The sequence below is a fragment of the Odontesthes bonariensis genome, chromosome 11, assembly GCF_027942865.1.
Source record: "Odontesthes bonariensis isolate fOdoBon6 chromosome 11, fOdoBon6.hap1, whole genome shotgun sequence".
In the NCBI taxonomy this organism is placed as follows: domain Eukaryota; kingdom Metazoa; phylum Chordata; class Actinopteri; order Atheriniformes; family Atherinopsidae; genus Odontesthes; species Odontesthes bonariensis.
In genome coordinates, this window is record NC_134516.1 from 18,760,046 (window position 1) to 18,778,268 (window position 18,223).

Sequence of the window (18,223 nt, forward strand, 5' to 3'; positions counted from 1 at the left end):
CAGTTTTAAAACAGTCGGGATGAAACAGTTTTGAAACAGTCGGGATGAAACAGTTTTGAAACAGTCGGGATGAAACAGTTTTAAAACAGTCGGGATAAAACAGTTTTGAAACAGTCGGGATGAAACAATTTTAAAACAGTCGGGATGAAACAGTTTTGAAACAGTCGGGATGAAACAGTTTTAAAACAGTCGGGATAAAACAGTTTTGAAACAGTCGGGATGAAACAGTTTTAAAACAGTCGGGATGAAACAGTTTTGAAACAGTCGGGATGAAACAGTTTTAAAACAGTCGGGATAAAACAGTTTTGAAACAGTCGGGTTGAAACAGTCGAGACGAAACAGTCGGGACGAAACAGTCGGGACGAAAGAGTTTTAAAACAGTCGGGATAAAACAGTTTTGAAACAGTCGGGATGAAACAGTTTTAAAACAGTCGGGATGAAACAGTTTTAAAACAGTCGGGTTGAAACAGTCGGGATGAAACAGTCGGGATGAAACAGTTTTAAAACAGTCGGGATGAAACAGTTTTAAAACAGTCGGGATAAAACAGTTTTGAAACAGTCGGGATGAAACAGTTTTAAAACAGTCGGGATGAAACAGTTTTGAAACAGTCGGGATGAAACAGTTTTAAAACAGTCGGGATGAAACAGTGGGGTTGAAACAGTCGGGTTGAAACAGTCGGGATGAAACAGTCGGGATAAAACAGTTTTGAAACAGTCGGGATGAAACAGTCGGGATGAAACAGTTTTAAAACAGTCGGGATGAAACAGTCGGGATAAAACAGTTTTGAAACAGTCGGGATGAAACAGTCGGGATGAAACAGTTTTAAAACAGTCGGGATGAAACAGTCGGGATAAAACAGTCGAGACGAAACAGTCGGGACGAAACAGTCGGGACGAAACAGTTTTGAAACAGTCGGGTTGAAACAGTCGAGACGAAACAGTCGGAACGAAACAGTTTTGAAACAGTCGGGACGAAACAGTTTTGAAACAGTCGGGATGAAACAGTCGGGTTGAAACAGTCGGGATGAAACAGTTTTAAAACAGTCGGGATAAAACAGTTTTAAAACAGTCGGGATGAAACAGTTTTGAAACAGTCGGGATGAAACAGTTTTGAAACAGTCGGGATGAAACAGTCGGGATAAAACAGTCGGGTTGAAACAGTCGGGATGAAACAGTTTTAAAACAGTCGGGATAAAACAGTTTTAAAACAGTCGAGACGAAACAGTCGGGTTGAAACAGTCGGGATAAAACAGTTTTGAAACAGTCGGGTTGAAACAGTCGAGACGAAACAGTCGGGACGAAACAGTTTTAAAACAGTCGGGTTGAAACAGTCGGGATAAAACAGTTTTGAAACAGTCGGGATGAAACAGTCGGGATAAAACAGTCGGGTTGAAACAGTCGGGATAAAACAGTTTTAAAACAGTCGGGATGAAACAGTCGGGATGAAACAGTTTTAAAACAGTCGGGATGAAACAGTCGGGATGAAACAGTCGGGATAAAACAGTCGGGATAAAACAGTCGGGATAAAACAGTTTTAAAACAGTCGGGATGAAACAGTCGGGATAAAACAGTTTTAAAACAGTCGGGATAAAACAGTTTTAAAACAGTCGGGATGAAACAGTCGGGATGAAACAGTCGGGTTGAAACAGTCGGGTTGAAACAGTCGGGATAAAACAGTCGGGATAAAACAGTCGGGATAAAACAGTTTTAAAACAGTCGGGATGAAACAGTCGGGATAAAACAGTTTTAAAACAGTCGGGATGAAACAGTCGGGATAAAACAGTTTTAAAACAGTCGGGATAAAACAGTTTTAAAACAGTCGGGATGAAACAGTCGGGATAAAACAGTCGGGATAAAACAGTTTTAAAACAGTCGGGATGAAACAGTCGGGATAAAACAGTCGGGATAAAACAGTCGGGATAAAACAGTTTTAAAACAGTCGGGATGAAACAGTCGGGATAAAACAGTTTTAAAACAGTCGGGATAAAACAGTTTTAAAACAGTCGGGATGAAACAGTCGGGATGAAACAGTCGGGATGAAACAGTCGGGATGAAACAGTCGGGTTGAAACAGTCGGGTTAAAACATCCCTATATATATTTCTGGGCTTCAGAAAGAGTCTCTCTGTGAACAGTCTTCACAAAATGTTGATCTATACAACCCGAGTGGATTCCAGGATGTGAGAAACTACAGCCCATGTGGGCGGAACGTGGGACGTGATTTCAATTAAAATGCCCCCGGGCAACTCACCTTGGGTGTGCGTGCAGTCATGTATGTGGACAAACTGGCTCTTATTGATTTCCAGGTTGTCTTTTTGCGTGTGCGTGATCCTGCGTTACGCATGGCTGTGTAAGTGTGGCTATTGCTGCCAACTGATTTGAAACACACAAGCTTGATTCCCCATGAAATAAATAATGTAAAATCAATAGAAAAAAACGCCCACACGACCCTCCGGTGGACAGCTTTAGCTTTAAATTGAGGCATCGAAATGCTGCGTGTCCTTGACGGGAGAACAGCGAGGGATAAATAACCGGCATCATTTGTTTGGCTTTTCCAAACAGCTGTAAACAGGAGCTGCTGTCAGATCGTCACATGAGATCAACTAGCAGGATAATCTGATAACAGCTCGACAAATGATGTGGTTTTTAACCAAATGATCCGACTACAGTAGATCTTCAACTCCACCCTACCCCCACCACTCTCACTTCTTCTCCCCTCCCCCCCTTTTCCACTCTCATTGTACATGTGCACGCCCCCCCCCCCCCCCCCCCCCCCCCCACCTCCGTTCCACAGCCTCTCCATCTATAAACGATCCATCTCAATCAGGTCGTACCACTTCCTCAGCTGCACCACTCCCGCCTCCCTTCTACATCCTCCAGGTGGGAGAATCCACTCTGCAGGTGGAGGGGGGATGTTTGTGTTTGGGGGGGTGGGGGGATGGGTTTGATTTAACCCTACAACTGTAGCAGAAGAGCTGAGTAGCACACGCCCAACAAATACATAAGAAACCTTTAGTTTGTCTGTGTTTGTGCTCAGCAGTGAGAAGAATCATGCGTGTCTTTCACTTTTTTCCCCCCTAACGATGTTTTTAGCACCACAATTAGCACCTAAGCTTGGCCAACTGTGTGTTTATGTGTGTGTGTGTAAAAAAATGGCGAGGGTGGGTTGGGGGGTTAGACAGCGAGCAGTGACGAGAGAGAAAGAGATGTATTGCCAGAAGCGCAGATGCTTTTCCTCTTTGTACTCACCACGCATGCTGACACTCACAGGAAGAGCCGTGACACCGTTTTTCCACTGGCCGTGCACACGGTGACATGCATGAACACACGTGCACACACGCACACATGCACGCACATTCCTCTTGTCCAACAACTTAAGTGAAAAATCCTCGATTGAGTTACTGGAAACGCATTCAGCACCACGGACAGCTCCGTGTCCAGCCCCTATAAACATGCTCAGGATGCCTTTTATTCTGAGGAAATATTGCTTAAAGGGCAAGTTCGTTTTTTTTTTTTTTTAAACCTGGACCTTATTTCTGGCATAAAATACGTTCATCTACTCACCGATAACAGTTTGAGGAAATTCGCTGCCTTTGGAAGATGTTTAGATCACTCAAATCCGCGTAAACCCATATCAAGAATCAAGAATCTTTATTGTCTCTATGCAGGCATAATGAAATTTAGTTCAGGAGCTCTTGGCTTTGGATACACAAAAAGATATAAGGCACACAGTATAAATATATCTAAATAATATGCAAAAGAATGAAAATAGTAAAAGTTACAGTAAAAAGTTACAGTGCACTCCGATTGTTGTATGAATGTATTGCACATATTGCAGCATAAGTAAGTCAAATAAGAACAGGCCAGAGACAATACAGCGTCTAAATAAGGCATTATCTGTCTTTATTTCACCAATACTTTAAGACCAATGAATGAATGAACGCGTACTATTTCACTGTTAGCTCAGAGCTGCCGTGTTGTTGTTATTGGGGGCTTTACATGTCATCTAAATATCTTCAGAAGGACGCCGACTTTCACCAAACTGTTATCGGTGAGTAGATGAACGTATTTTGTGCCAGAAATAAGGTCCAGGTTTAAAAAAAAAAAAAAAAAAAAACGAACTTGCCCTTTAACCCATACTACCTCAGAATAAAATGCATCCTGAGCATGTTTGTAGGGGCTGGACACGGAGCTGTCCGTGGTGCTGAATACGTTCGCAGTAACTTTATGACAGAAAACAAGGTCCAGGTTTAAAAAAACCTCCAAATTTCTCCTTTAATATAGGAAAACTCCCTCTAATATAGTTGTGAGGTCCCCTCTCAGACATAAATTCTGCTCTATTTGCCTGCAGATCGCTGTCAAAGCTGCTGAATGAACTTTTCAAGTGAAAATATGCAAGTTTATCAGTGAAATTAGCACCAGAGACTGTCTCCAAACAGCTGTCTAAAATGTAAGTTTTACATCAACTGGACAGCCAGCCACCTGCAGCACGTGAGCCTGAGACAGAGGTGGGGATCAGGTGTGTGTTATGCGTTGTGCCCCCCTACCTCCACACTTGCCCCAGTTGGAGGATGTGTATGGTGGCCTGCCACAGCCAGATGGTGGCCAGCTGCAGGCGGTCTTTGCCGGGATACAGGCACCCCAGAGCCACCGTGCCCCGCTTTGTGAGTCCCTCCACCTCTCCGAGCCCCCCGCCGGTGTAGTCCTGCACGAACCAGCGGAAACTCAGAATCTGGACAAGCACCGACGGCACCAGCACAAAGAAGAGGGTGAGGCCGAACCAGAGGTAGTCCTGCCTCTGGTAGTAGTCCAGCGCCAGGCACAGGTCCGTGCCAACGTCCCAGAAGAAGACGAGGAGGGCGAGGACGATCCAGAGGCAGTCCAGCCACAGCTGCTCGCGGGGCGGGCAGTGCGTCTCCCGGATGCCGACCCCTCCGACGGGCTGGAGCAGCGCGCCGAGGCAGGCTGAGCGGCAGCCCCAGTAGCAGGCGGAGGAGCGGCAGCACTGGCAGATGTGGATCGCGGCGGAGTCCAGAGGCTCCTCGGCGTCCACGTCGTACAGCTGCGCGAAGCCGCCGCCGCCGCCGCCGCCGCACCCGAGCCCGGCTTTACCGTCCGACTGAGCGGCCATGTTCCCCTTCCCGCCCTCCTGAGAAAAGCACGACAGCCGCACCGTTGTGCTGGCTGGCGGGGCGCGGACACCACGTCACTTCCCAGATACCTGCTGTCCCCTTCTTTCAGGGGAGCCATCAGGGCCGGCGGCCGCGCGCTGGCGGGTGCTTCTGGTCCGGGCGGGACACCGCCCCCGGGCAGCAGCGGGCAGCAGCGGGCAGCGGCGGAATCAGTTTCTCTTCTGGCCCTGCATCATCCCGTCCTGCGCGCGCGGTCATCTGGGGCGATGGGAGGCTATGACGTAATGCATCTCCCGCTGTTCTTAAGACGTGTGAGTGAGTGTGTGTGTGTGCGTGTGTAGGGGGGGGGGGGGGGGGGGGGGGGGGCGCACCCGACCCTAGGTTATTTCAACCCCCCGCTGGTGCTATAAACCCGGTTGTCCCGACTCCTGCATCTCAGGCTGCCCGCTCCCCGGCTGTAGGTACCCGGCTGCCTCCCCTGTCCGCTCCGCTCCTTTCCGCAGCTCCAGCCCTCTGCGGCTCCCACTTCCCCACTGTTCACTTTCTCAGACACTCTCACTCCGCCCTCTACCGGATACACTGAAAAAAGTGACTTTTTGGTAAAGTAAACTCTATTAGAGTGACAGTCCAGAATCCACAGCTGTTTTAAAAGACTTTATAAATAAAGTTGAGTTGAGTTGAGATTCAGTAAGAACTAGAGCTTCTTAAGTAAAATTAAACATTTTATTAACGTAATACATGAATTATATGGGGGAAGAGTAAGTTTTACTTAGGTTTCCTTATACAATTTAAATTTTCAATAGTTTCATGTAGCCTATATAAACCTAGAAATACTACATAAACTTTACTCTGAAAGTGTATCGTTAAAATCTACTAAGTTACTTCATAACAGCAAATAGAATAGAATAGAAAAATACTTTATTCATCCCCCAATGGGGGAATTCAAATTAGTCAAGTAGCTCAAAAAATTATTAATATTTACAATGATTGTATATTAAAAACAACAATAGTAATACCAATTCTAATAAAAATACTACTAACTAATAATAATAATAAATGGCTAAATAAAAAAAATCAATCAATCAATTTGAGAAGTATAATACTAGGCTACATAGTAGTATATAATATATAGTAAGTATAAATACTCCAGATATATAAAATGTACTTTAAAATTTTGAGTAAAATGATGTTCCTGCCTATGAAAAACAAGTAGACTTTACCTAATTTGTTTAAATAAATAACTTAAAACTTAGATGTAATTAAGTAAATGTTACTTAATATCTTCAAAACTGTTGTGTTTTATGGTAAGTAAAATTTACTTGATATTGCAGCATTAAATATTACTTAAATCATTTGATTGCAAATACTTACAAAGGGTTTTTTAAGTAAATCTTATGAGTTGTTTTTTTCAGTGTAGCAACTTCAACCCCTCATGCACATCTGCACGTGCGCACACAGAGGTATGAGGTCGTGCCATATACTGCTGTTGGATTGGTTTCCAATTAAATCAGCTTGTTCCTTCATTCTGCAGACATGGAAATAAATGGAAAAATGAGTTGAATGGAATCTACATTGCTCAGTCAGACATCCACCTTTCCACCTCACGGTCTCCCATCCCTCCATCACCCCCTCCAGTGGGCTGGCTGCCAGCCTAATCAGCCATGACATACTGTATGTGTGGTTCCTGCTGGGGGAGCAGGGAGGCAAGGATTTAGGAACGTGAGAAACTAAAATGGACACTTATTTGTATTGGGAGCTCAGGGGTGAGTTCAGGAATTGGAGGAGGGATTTAAAAAAAAAAGAGTTTAAAGATTCAGGCTGAAGCTGTTTGGAAGGATGAAAAGATTGGGAGAATATAAGAAAGAAGAAGATTAAAGGGATTGTTGGAGGGATGAAAAGGATGCGCCGTGCATAAAGGAGGAAAAATGGATGTTTTTTAAAGCTAGTCAGAAAAAAGATGACAAAAGGGCACATGACTTTCTGTAAAAAAATTACACAAAAGGGAAAACTAATAGGTTCAAAGGATTTATTGAGGAAAAAGCAGAAAATGGGAAGAATCGTGAAGGTCGGGAGCTCAAAAATGAACATATCAGTCCTTATATTCAAGTTTAAACAGAGGAGGGAAGTGTGAATTTAGGAAGGAAAAAACAGAAAGAGAAAGAAAGCAAGAATACTTTTATGTATTGTTATTAAAATGGGCTTTCTGTGCCCGTCTTCGCTCATGTTTTCTCTTTTAGAAATGTGAAAAAAAGAGCTAGAACGTGCACGCACAGGTCCTCCATCCACAAACATATCTGCATCTCTTTATCACACACACACACAGTTTCCCTTTTCGTTCTCAGAGGCACGTTTCTGTGCAGGCTCTTGCACTTTCTCTCTTTCTGTCCACAGGAGATTAGCCTCTGTTGTCATGACGACCGTGGATGTGCAGCCCGAAGGACACGAGAGGAAGGAGTAGATGGTCATAGAGAGATGTCTGGCGTGCGAGCGGGACGCGATGAAAGTGAGTGGCAGCAACGCTCAAAGTGTGGAACATTTTCTCCAACACTCAGATTTAAAGAATTACGACACCCGATCATGCACACGTGTGTGCACGTGTCAAACGGAGATAAGGTAGATGTTTGTTTTCACATGAAATCCATCAACTTTTGTCCTGTTTTCTCAGCAGAATCTGGCCAAACGTGCCATAAAGAACACAGAGTAAAAGACAAGCCACCTAGTTTGCCATTTGAGGCTCCAGCTGCAGTCCCACCCTCCACTACACAATATTTATCCGAATGAATTAGTAAAAAGCCTGAGGGCTTGAGATCTGCTGCGCTGATTATTTGCTTCTGCATTCAGGGACTGGAAGAAAAAAAAAGGGCAGCAGCTATAGATCAGAACAGCCAGCTTGTTCTGGGTTGATAGGAATCACAGAGACACACAGTGAGAGCTTTGATGAGCTGCAGATGTAATTAGACGAGATTACGTGCCAATTAGGGATGTTTTCCCTCTTCATTTCGGTGTTCAGGACTTCTCAAAGGAGCAGAAGCTGCTCAGAGGTTAGGATAAGTGTGAAGTTCACTGGAAAATTAACATAAAATACTGGCAAACTGGGATGTTATTTGGCTGCAGATGGGGATAACTCAGTGAAAGATAATGTGAGCACAGCAGGAAGGACGACTGGGGAGAATGCTGACGACTTCCAGCCTGTAAATAGAGTCTGACAGTGGTGGGAAAAGTGTAGTAAATCAACTACATGGGTTTTCAACATCTAAACTCCATAAGAGACATAACAGCACACGCTGGCTTTGTAGAGAAAGAGACTGTTAAGAAAAATGGGCATACTATCATGATTCAATTTAAAGGCATTACTCGTGGATCAGTCCATTTTCCTGTCCTGGTTCTTAGAATAAGAAATCCAAAAACAGAGCCATGTATTTTATATATATACATATATATATATATATATATATATATATATATATATATATATATATATATATATACACAATATGAGCGTGTTTTTTTGTCTCTTAAGAAAGTTAGAGTAACAACTTTTGCTCTCGCTACAGTGATGAATATTGAACTGTTTCTAATAAGAGCTCAAACAGACTAACGTCACTTTTAATCCCGTTGTCATCTTCATCTCATCTGCTTAGATCAAATGATTCTTAATGGTTCGAGGCATTTGGTACTCTTACATGATTCTCATCACAGTGTCAGCCTCATTCTGCCTGATCTGAGGTCTAATCAGACATGAATCTTATTTATCAAGTATGGCCTATAAAGACTTAACAGTTTATTGTAAACATTACACTTTCCATGTTTTCGGGAATAATTCTTGTTTTTATTTTGAAGTAAGTCATTAAATGCAAAATATACAACATCTGAACAACAGTTAGTACTTAATGTATCAATGTTACCACTAAATGCAAATAAACACAGAGAGACAGCTGTTAGATGTGGTTAGATGAGTGTATAATAAATATATGTGATGAATGGCAGTGGTCCCAGCATTGAGCCCTGAGGCAGTCCCACACTAATAGGTCTAAATAACTTCTAACATTGTAGGATTCACTGTGTCACAAGCTTCATGTAAACCTTGAAAAAGGGCTGCAACGTGTTGCTTGTTGTCCAAGGATTCTATTCATTAATTCTTAGGCCAGATATATACTTGTTTTTGATTATGGATACATGTGTTTATGCCAGCTGCCTCTTTGTTTGGAGCATCTCTTGTGCGCATCCTCAACAATTAGCGCTACACGCTTGCAAAGCTCATTTCGCGTAAAAAGGGTAAATAAAGGGGGTAAATTTCAGTTATTTAGTTTAGTTATGAATAGGCTTAAAAAAGACATATATAGGCCTATTATATTTTATAAAGGCACTCGTGTGTGGGGGGTGGATTCCCTCCGGGGATTCCCTCAGCTGCCACTGGCCTCCCATTAGAGGTGGTGGGTCTGTGCAGCACCCGTTTTACGGGCATCTGCCTTCTTTCTGTTGGCTCAGTAGAAGTCTGTGTTAGTTTAAATAGGCTTAATTATTTAACAGAAAATGATATAGATGATGACTCTAAATTGTCCTTCGGAGTGACTGTGAGTGTGTATGGTTGTTTGTCTCGTTTGTCTCTATGTGGCCCTGTGATGGACTGGCGGCCTGTCCAGGGTGCACCCCGCCTCTTGCCCATTGACCGCTGGGATAGGCTCCAGCCCCCCCGCGACCCGACTGACGGATTCAGCGGTGTATAGATAATGGATGGATGGATGATATAGATGAGAAGACATAGTTTATGTGTGTGAAAACAGCATTATGTTGGGAATAAAATAACTGCACAGTCAAATAGCCACTTAATATTTATTTTACAGTGTAAAACATGATCAAAATGAGGTACCTCCATGCCGAGGTCTCACCTGTTTGAACAATGTTTTTATATTTCATCTTAAACTGCTGCCAAGAGCGCTTCTCCCCTGCGGGATTGTACCTAAATTAAATAAATGAATGGGCTACCATTCAAGCAGTTTCCCTGTACTATTATTGTGATTGCAAAGGACTACATTTAAACTTACACTTTTGCTGCTGCAGCGGTGTTGCACTTATTTCTAAAAACGTATTGAAACTCGCCGTATGAGCGCATTAAGATTTCCAATTCGAGGTTGGTGAAAAACGTAGCCCTTCCTCTTCCCCGTTGCCATGGTGACTCGTCGAATCGGGGCTCCATTGATGCTGGCTTTTTAAAGTTATGGTGCACGCGCTAAACTCAAGGGTAACCTACTCAGAGTTGATTAACCTCACTCAAATCAGCGTTTCTGGAACCGAAAACTCAGGGTTTTCTATCTCAGAGTAGATCAACTCAGAGATCAGGAATAGACTCAGAGTTGGTTGAACCTGCTACGTGAAACGGACCCCAGGTTTTGAGTATCAGTCTTGTCATTGTTTTTCGCCCTCACTCATTGGTTCATTCACTGCACCCGTTAGTCATTGTCACCAGCTGCACTCACTCTCCAATCACTCCCAGCCCTCTATTTAGTTAGTCTCCCCTGTCTTGTTATCGGATCTTTGCTTGTCTTCCCTACATGTCTACTTACCCATGCTACCTGCGGTTCCCAAGTTAAGTACCTATTTATTCTATGCCATGCCAAGTGTTTTTGTTTTTTTTCCTCAGTCACGTTTTCTGAATCTGAATTTGTTTTAACGAGCAACTGAACAAACATACCTTTTAATGAACCGGAAACAACAACAAAAATATCTCATCTTGGTTTAATCATGTCTTATCTACAGCGTCGTATCTTTGATATGATGCAGTGAGTTTCCACAGCATCGAACATCTTAGTTTTAGCTTGATTGTGTCAAATTGCAGCAGAACTGGAACAAAGATTTTTTTTTCACTCATCACCCCGATTGAGCCATTTTCTCCTTGAAGGTTTTATAACTCATCCTGAGACGAGCCGCTGCAGTATTGATGATTTCCTTTCTTTGGGATTTTTGTTAGGAATCACAGGCAATGAGATGGAGCCCCCGCAGCTTCTTTGCAGTGGAAGTTGCTGCCCTGGGTCAGTTTACAGTGGAGCTCTGCAGCAAGTTTCAGTCAGAAACACAAAGATCAGCTCAGGGGAGGCAGAACTTATTATTCATGAAGGGTTTCTATGAGCTGTAGTGCACAAGTAGATATTACTGAGAGGCTAAATGTTGTATGTTTTGCTGTACACATAAAGAAAAGTGCTTTATGAGTGTCTTTGTGAATGGGTGAATGAGAAACGTATGTAAAGTGCTTTATAGAAGCCAGTCAAGGTTAAAGAATGGAACATTTAACAAAAGAATGAGCCATTTTCACCAGCTCAGGCATGAAGAAACCTTCTGAGCTCCTCAGACTCTCATGTATAAACAGACATTCTTTGTTGGTCTACAAGTGTGCTGCTGCATCATTCATTGGATGTGTTGGGTTCAGTTTGTTAAATATGCAGCCCAGGCTTATTGCCCACAGTCCTCATAACAACAGCAGATAAACGCATTTTAATTTTTTTTTTTTATCCGATTTGAGGAAAAAGTCAAACATAATACATGAAAAATAAGTACAAATGGGCACAAAGAATGAGAGTAAGTTCCCTGAAAGGTCACCGATTTATGATTTACAACTTAAATTAAACTGCAGTACAGACAAATCAAGCTAAATGTGTTTTAAAGAACTGTGAATTAACTTCTCGGTTTCTGTTATTAACACCGACCTGTTGTTCTCACCTTGTGTGTAACATGCAGAATCAGCCCAGTGTTCACATTAATTGGAAATGTTTAAAACAAGGTTTTGACTCCAGAGCCTTCTCGGAGGGCAGGACTTATTTTCCAGCCAGCAGACCCTTTCAACAAAATGATGAGATTTTAAACAAATGTACTCAACAAAACAAGAATAAAAGAGATACCAGCTCAATTTAGAGTATGAACGTAAAATTGTGACTTCTCTGACCTTCTCCTCTCTATGAAGAGCTGTAGTTGATGTTGGGAAGTTACTTTTGATTCATCAAGTGCTAGAAAGCTGGTTGCAAACATCAATTTCCAGAAAGCGTTACCTTGAATTTGACAAAGGATGATGAGAAGTCCTCTCGTAGATGTAAAATGCTAAGTATTGCCCCCTTTTCTGGACCCTCTTTGCAAGCACTTGCATGTCAAATTGACTGAAAAAGCTGTGTGTCCATCTTTACTTCTGAGAGACTCTGCCTCTCTAAAGTGCTCTTTTTATACCTAATCATGTCATTGATCTGTTGTTAATTACTTTAACTAGTTGCAACATGTTCCTCCAGCTGTTTCCTCTTAGATTCACTTACTTTTCCAGCCTTTTGTTGCCCCTGTCCCAAAAACGTCTTACTTGCAACATTTGATATGTTTTCTGTGTTGTGGATAAATTCCTGGTTTATGAGACTTGAGAATCATTGCATTTCGATTGAGTACCAGCACTGAAGAAAATTGATGAATTTATGAATGGTTGTCAAAATCAAACGCTCATTAGGTCCATTTGAAGGCAGTAAAGCGCCCACTCTTAGCTTCCAAATGCTCATTTTGATTCCAAGACACCGTTCAACACCTGTTGAGCTGTTGAAACATATTTATTTTCATTCAGGTGATCATTATTATAAAAAGAGACGCAAATTAAGTGTAGTTACAAACACTGCCCCAAATAAAAGGTTAGGTTATATATACCTAACACTTATTATTTTGTAAAGATACAGCCCTCATATTGTTTGCCAAGTCTGTATTTTTGACAGCCATCCTATAAACTGACTCTTTTTCCATACAGACGAATTCATTGGTCGCTTATTCGGTTATTTTTATAACTGAAAATACAAATTCGACTGTTTTGAGTTTTGTTTTTTTTTTTTTTTTAAGTGTAGCTAGCTAAAACTGTGCATCATGCGGATGGAAAATAAAAGGTCTAAACAGCCTTCAGGTGCCCAGTTCAGGAAAAGAAGGAAAGAAGAGTAATTAAAGGACAAAACATAAAGATATGCACCATGCCGTCATGTCAGTATCTCTGAGTATTATGCATGCAATGAAACCGATAGCAATAGGCTAATGTGTTTATTAGCCTCTTGCTAATAACAGCTAGCAACGGTAGCTATGTTATGCTACTACTACTTAGATACAATTTAATTGTTAAGCCCCGATAAAAGCAGTATGTGGCAAAAAAACTTTGGGCTTTATTTCATTAGTTGCACTATGAGCTAACTGTTTACTTTAAAACTTAAAAACTATAGAAATTTTAATTATAAATGATAAAAAGAGTGACCCCGTCTCTACCTAGCATCTATCATTTTGTAAGCTATACTTTGTGATATACAGTGCACAGTGAAAATGAGTACACCCCTGTTGAAAAGTAACATTTTGAACAATATTTTAATACACACACAAGTTATTCCCAAAACGTGCATAGAGTAAGTTTAATACAACATCTGTTCAGCTTACAACAGAAAAGAAAGGTCAATAATATAACTTAAATGACATATTTGCAGGGCTCTCAAGTCTCACGCAATGAGCGTGAGACACACGCATTTCAACAAGTTCACACGCCACACATGCCATTTCTCACGCTGAGAAATGATCAACTTCGTCGCACAGAAATTCTAATGCCCCATACTATAAACGAGTCAATGGCAGGTTACTGTGCGCTCGTACAGCTCAGAACTATAGCTCTGGTACAGCTGTCTTGATTTAGCAACCCATCGGCAAATCACAAAATAGAATTTCTCAGCCAATCAGAAAACAGAATTTCTTGTTGCCGGGTGTGAAATAGCTTTCAGCTGCAAGCACGCGTCCCATGAATGCACAGCGGACATAACCTATTATGCTCTGAATGCGTGCAGAAGTTGTAGACGAGCTGGAGGTGGAAGAGAACCGTCAGGATCATCAGCAGGTCATATCTTCATTTATTTGAATCTTTTATTAGTTACTATAGTTTTCCTACTCCTTGTAAAAGACCAATACCTGCCGATTAAAGTGTTCGTTGGAGTAGTAGACCTAAATATTCAGCACACACCCTTTGACATGAGCAACTTAATGAAAAATGAAAAATATGTAGGAGTGTAATTAGGCTTCCGTGGTTAATTCTTTTCAAAGGTGACTGGTATGAGCAGGTTCCCAATAAGGCTATCTACAATTGCCAAACTGGTATTAGTTCTGCCACACTGAAATGCTGATGCAGAGAGGGTTTTTTCCATGGTGGGGCTCAATAAAACCAAGACCAGGAACACTTTGTTTCTGAATGGAACTCTGTCATCCATCATGACTGTGAAAATGGCTGACACTGAGCCACAGTGCTTTAAATGGGAGCCCCCAATATCAGTCATCAAGCATCAAAATCTGCCACAAACACTTACAACAACACTCATAAACAAACACACACAGAGAGGGACTGCTCAAGGGGCCCATTTGGGGTTATGTTTGTTTTTCTTAATTTAATTTGTCTGTTTTTTTGTTTGTTAAGACTTTGCATACCTAAAACAATTTATTTTAAAATATAGCAGAATTTAGTGTAAAAGTGAAGATTTGTGATTTTGGTATAAATAAAACAATTTCTTTGTTCTTTAAGTAGCTAGTTTATGGCGATGGGATACTGCAAGGGACCACCCCCCCCCCCCACCCCCCAAAAAAACGAAAGAAACCCCCCGCGCACACGGCCGGCCCCTGCCCTGCCCGAATCTCACTCCAAGCAAACTTGAAAACTTGAGAGCCCTGTATTTGTCCATTTTTGTGAAATTATGCTGGTGCGAAAGTGAGTACACCCCTATGTTAAACTCCCTGAGAATGGGCCGTGTTGGCCCGAAATGTCATGAAATGAAAAGGCATTAAAAGGGAGGTCATCGTTGTGCGTTTCATCCTTGCCTTACATTGAAATTTTACATTTTGAGTCTGCACCAGGCTAAAAGAGACGTGTGTGAGATTTGACTGAAATCCTATGGAGAGTATCATGATCTGCTTCAGTAGTCACAGTACATGTTGACAAGCATGTTTCTTTTGGTGAAATTCAGCTTCCTACTGTTGATGGCATCCATACAGCCCCAAACCATGTCACTCCCAATGCTTGACTTTAAGCATGGGGCACTTTTCTTTGTACAATTCACTTTTTACCACCACACATGCTTGACACCATCGAAAGCAAATTTGTTTATCATTGTCTCATCAGAGACAAACAAACTAAGGATATGGATTGCTGGAACCATGTCCTGTGATCTGATGACACCAAGATGAACAAATTTGCTTTCGATGGTGTCAAGCCTGTGTGGTGGTAAAAAGTGATTTGTACAAAGAAAAGTGCCCCATGCTTAAAGTCAAGCATAGTAGTGGGAGTGACATGGTTTGGGGCTGTATGGATGCCATCAACAGTAGGAAGCTGAATTTCACCAAAAGAAACATGCTTGTCAACATGTACTGTGACTACTGAAGCAGATCATGATACTCTCCATAGGATTTCAGTCAAATCTCACACACGTCTCTTTTAGCCTGGTGCAGACTCAAAATGTAAAATTTCAATGTAAGGCAAGGATGAAACGCACAACGATGACCTCCCTTTTAATGCCTTTTCATTTCATGACATTTCGGGCCAACACGGCCCATTCTCAGGGAGTTTAACATAGGGGTGTACTCACTTTTGCACCAGCATAATTTCACAAAAATGGACAAATATGTCATTTAAGTTATATTATTGACCTTTCTTTTCTGTTGTAAGCTGAACAGATGTTGTATTAAACTTACTCTATGCACGTTTTGGGAATAACTTGTGTGTGTATTAAAATATTGTTCAAAATGTTACTTTTCAACAGGGGTGTACTCATTTTCACTGTGCACTGTAGCTTTTTGAATAATTTGGAGTGTGTTAACTATTGTGAAAGTTTAATAAATTGTGTTTAATGGCATATTTATTATTGTATAAGACTTACTTATTGTATTTTAATGTGAATTCAGGGGCTCTTTGAAATATTTTGGAGCCACGAGTCAGAATGAGGAGCCGTGTACCTCCTCAGCCACAGGTGTGTCTCCACTGTTCTGTGTTTGGATGGAAACCTTCTGATTTCTTAACCAAATCTGATTTGATTTCATACTAAAACGTTGTGTTTGACATGTAGTTCTCTGGGCTGTTGCAAGCAACAAACTATGAAGAAGTAACATCTTGATTTTGACTTATCACACAACCCACACACGCAGCTTTGGTGTCGGACTGACTCAGAAAGGTTGACACCAAAGTGTACTTCAGATCTCAGATATAATTGAAAAACCAGTGTTGGCTGGGAATGAGTAATTCAGATTCATCACTACAGAGTCACAGGCATCAAGAAAACTAATGCCAGCCAAAAATAAATAAAAGAATAGATGTTGGTCTTTTCTTTACTCCGTGGAACACGATGTGAAAGATATGTTGCCGATGTGTCAGCAGTGAGCCGGCAGTCATGAGAGACGGTGGTGGGAGTTTGGAGGAGTGATGAAAATGTAGCAGACTCCAATCTGCTGTGGAGTAAATATTTTCACACTGACCAGAATCAGTTGGATCTCGGGTTCACTGAAGGGTTGGACAGCTTGTCTGAAAGGAATTTCACTGCCAGGGGTTTTTAAGCTATGTCCAACCAACACCCTTAGAGCTGAAATGGAGGATTTTTCCTTAAAAACTGAGTGTAGTTTGTATCTAATATAATCTGTGCAAGAATGTCATAACTTCACATGTTGTCTGAGGAATTATGTTGGTGTGTTTATGCCTCTCCCTCCTCTGTCTCAAAGGTCTTTAAGTGAACTTTGCTACAACAGACAGAGCAGTTTGCTTTGTGTGCACCAAGCTGCTTTTAGCAGGATAAAACGCACTTAGATTCAGTTGCAGGATCTGACTAGCCTGATTAACATCGACTTTCAAATCTCTTCGAGATTCTGGTCTGACCAAGACCATAACGAATACGATTCGAAATGGCCTGGTCAACCCGCCTCCCTCGGGTTGCTACTGGTTGTGGCCAGAAAAGGCTGTGCCTAAGCTTAAAGGCTGATTCATACTCGGCGCAAACGCGCAACTGTTCTGGCTCGAGAACCATTAATGACGTCATCGAAAGCGCCAGCCCCTTCACAGTTCCTTCAGCTCATAAGCGCAGTTTGCGCCGAGTATGCGTCACATTTGCAGTTCTCTCCAGACCAGCGAGCGTCACTGTTGAGGAACACGAAGAAAGCATACACAATGCCACCTGTGGTGTCACGTCAGCAGAGGCTGGCACATCTGATGCGGAATGAATTTACTCTGGGTGTAGAACTGTATATGTATCTCAGAGCTAAGCGGCTGCGGCAAAAACAGAAGAGAAGGTGGAATGTTCGTCCTTTGCAACAAGACGAACTTTGTCAAACGTTGTCCCAGTGTAACTTCATAGACGTGTCGTACAGATGTTTGTAGAGGCGCACCCTCTCGGTCACCACAGTCTCTGCAGTGTTCATTTTTTCTTTTTCTTGGTCAGCTGTTTCCAGTTGAGCGCGCGTGAAGTCAGAAAAAAAGTTGTGTGCGCGCCCTTGCGCCGCGCGAGGATTTTCTAGCTTGCGACGGGGGGCGTGGCGGAATTTTGGGACACGTGACCATTTGCGCCATTTGCGACCAGCTAGTATGAGCGAGGTCGCGCCGAGTAAGAATCAGCCTTGAGCCAATCACACCACTCTTTCCTCTGACGTATGATTTAGCTACCAGCGGGGCTAACTGGTAGATTAAACTCTTACCAAAGCCAGTAGGGAGCAAGGTGAAAACGTCTTTCCTGTCAAGAAATGATTCAAGGGCTGTTCTTTGCTCGATTTTTAACGAGAATCTCCCGTCGAACACTTTCATTACGGCTGTAGCGACCCGACGTGAGTGCTTACCGGATGTGAGTACTCCGGATATCCGGGCGCGTATTCCGGATATCCAAGCGCGTATTTGGCACGTATTTACGACAGTTTTACCTCTACTTAATTTGAGTAGCACAGACCTAGTTGAGTAGGAGAGAATCTGTGGTCAGACTCCTGACAGGTCTGACTCCTGACAGAAGATGGAAGGCTTTTATGAGAATGTAAAAACGTTTTTAGAGACGGGGCAAATTTTGCCCCTCTGGGGGAAGGAGGAAAGATGCAAGGTTCG

General features: G+C 42.3%; 1 protein-coding gene across 2 annotated transcripts in view; it reads right to left on the reverse strand.

Moving 5' to 3' along the window:
- Positions 1 to 5,483, reverse strand: part of xkr6a (XK, Kell blood group complex subunit-related family, member 6a) — a 61,423-nt gene extending 55,940 nt beyond the window's left edge. For both annotated transcript variants that reach the window (XM_075477847.1, XM_075477846.1), the window contains exon 1: positions 4,546 to 5,483. In XM_075477847.1, coding sequence (XP_075333962.1) covers positions 4,546 to 5,129 — 584 coding nt within the window. In that variant the 5' untranslated portion in view covers positions 5,130 to 5,483. The remainder of the gene's footprint in view (positions 1 to 4,545) is intronic.
- Positions 5,484 to 18,223: the final 12,740 nt, after the last annotated feature.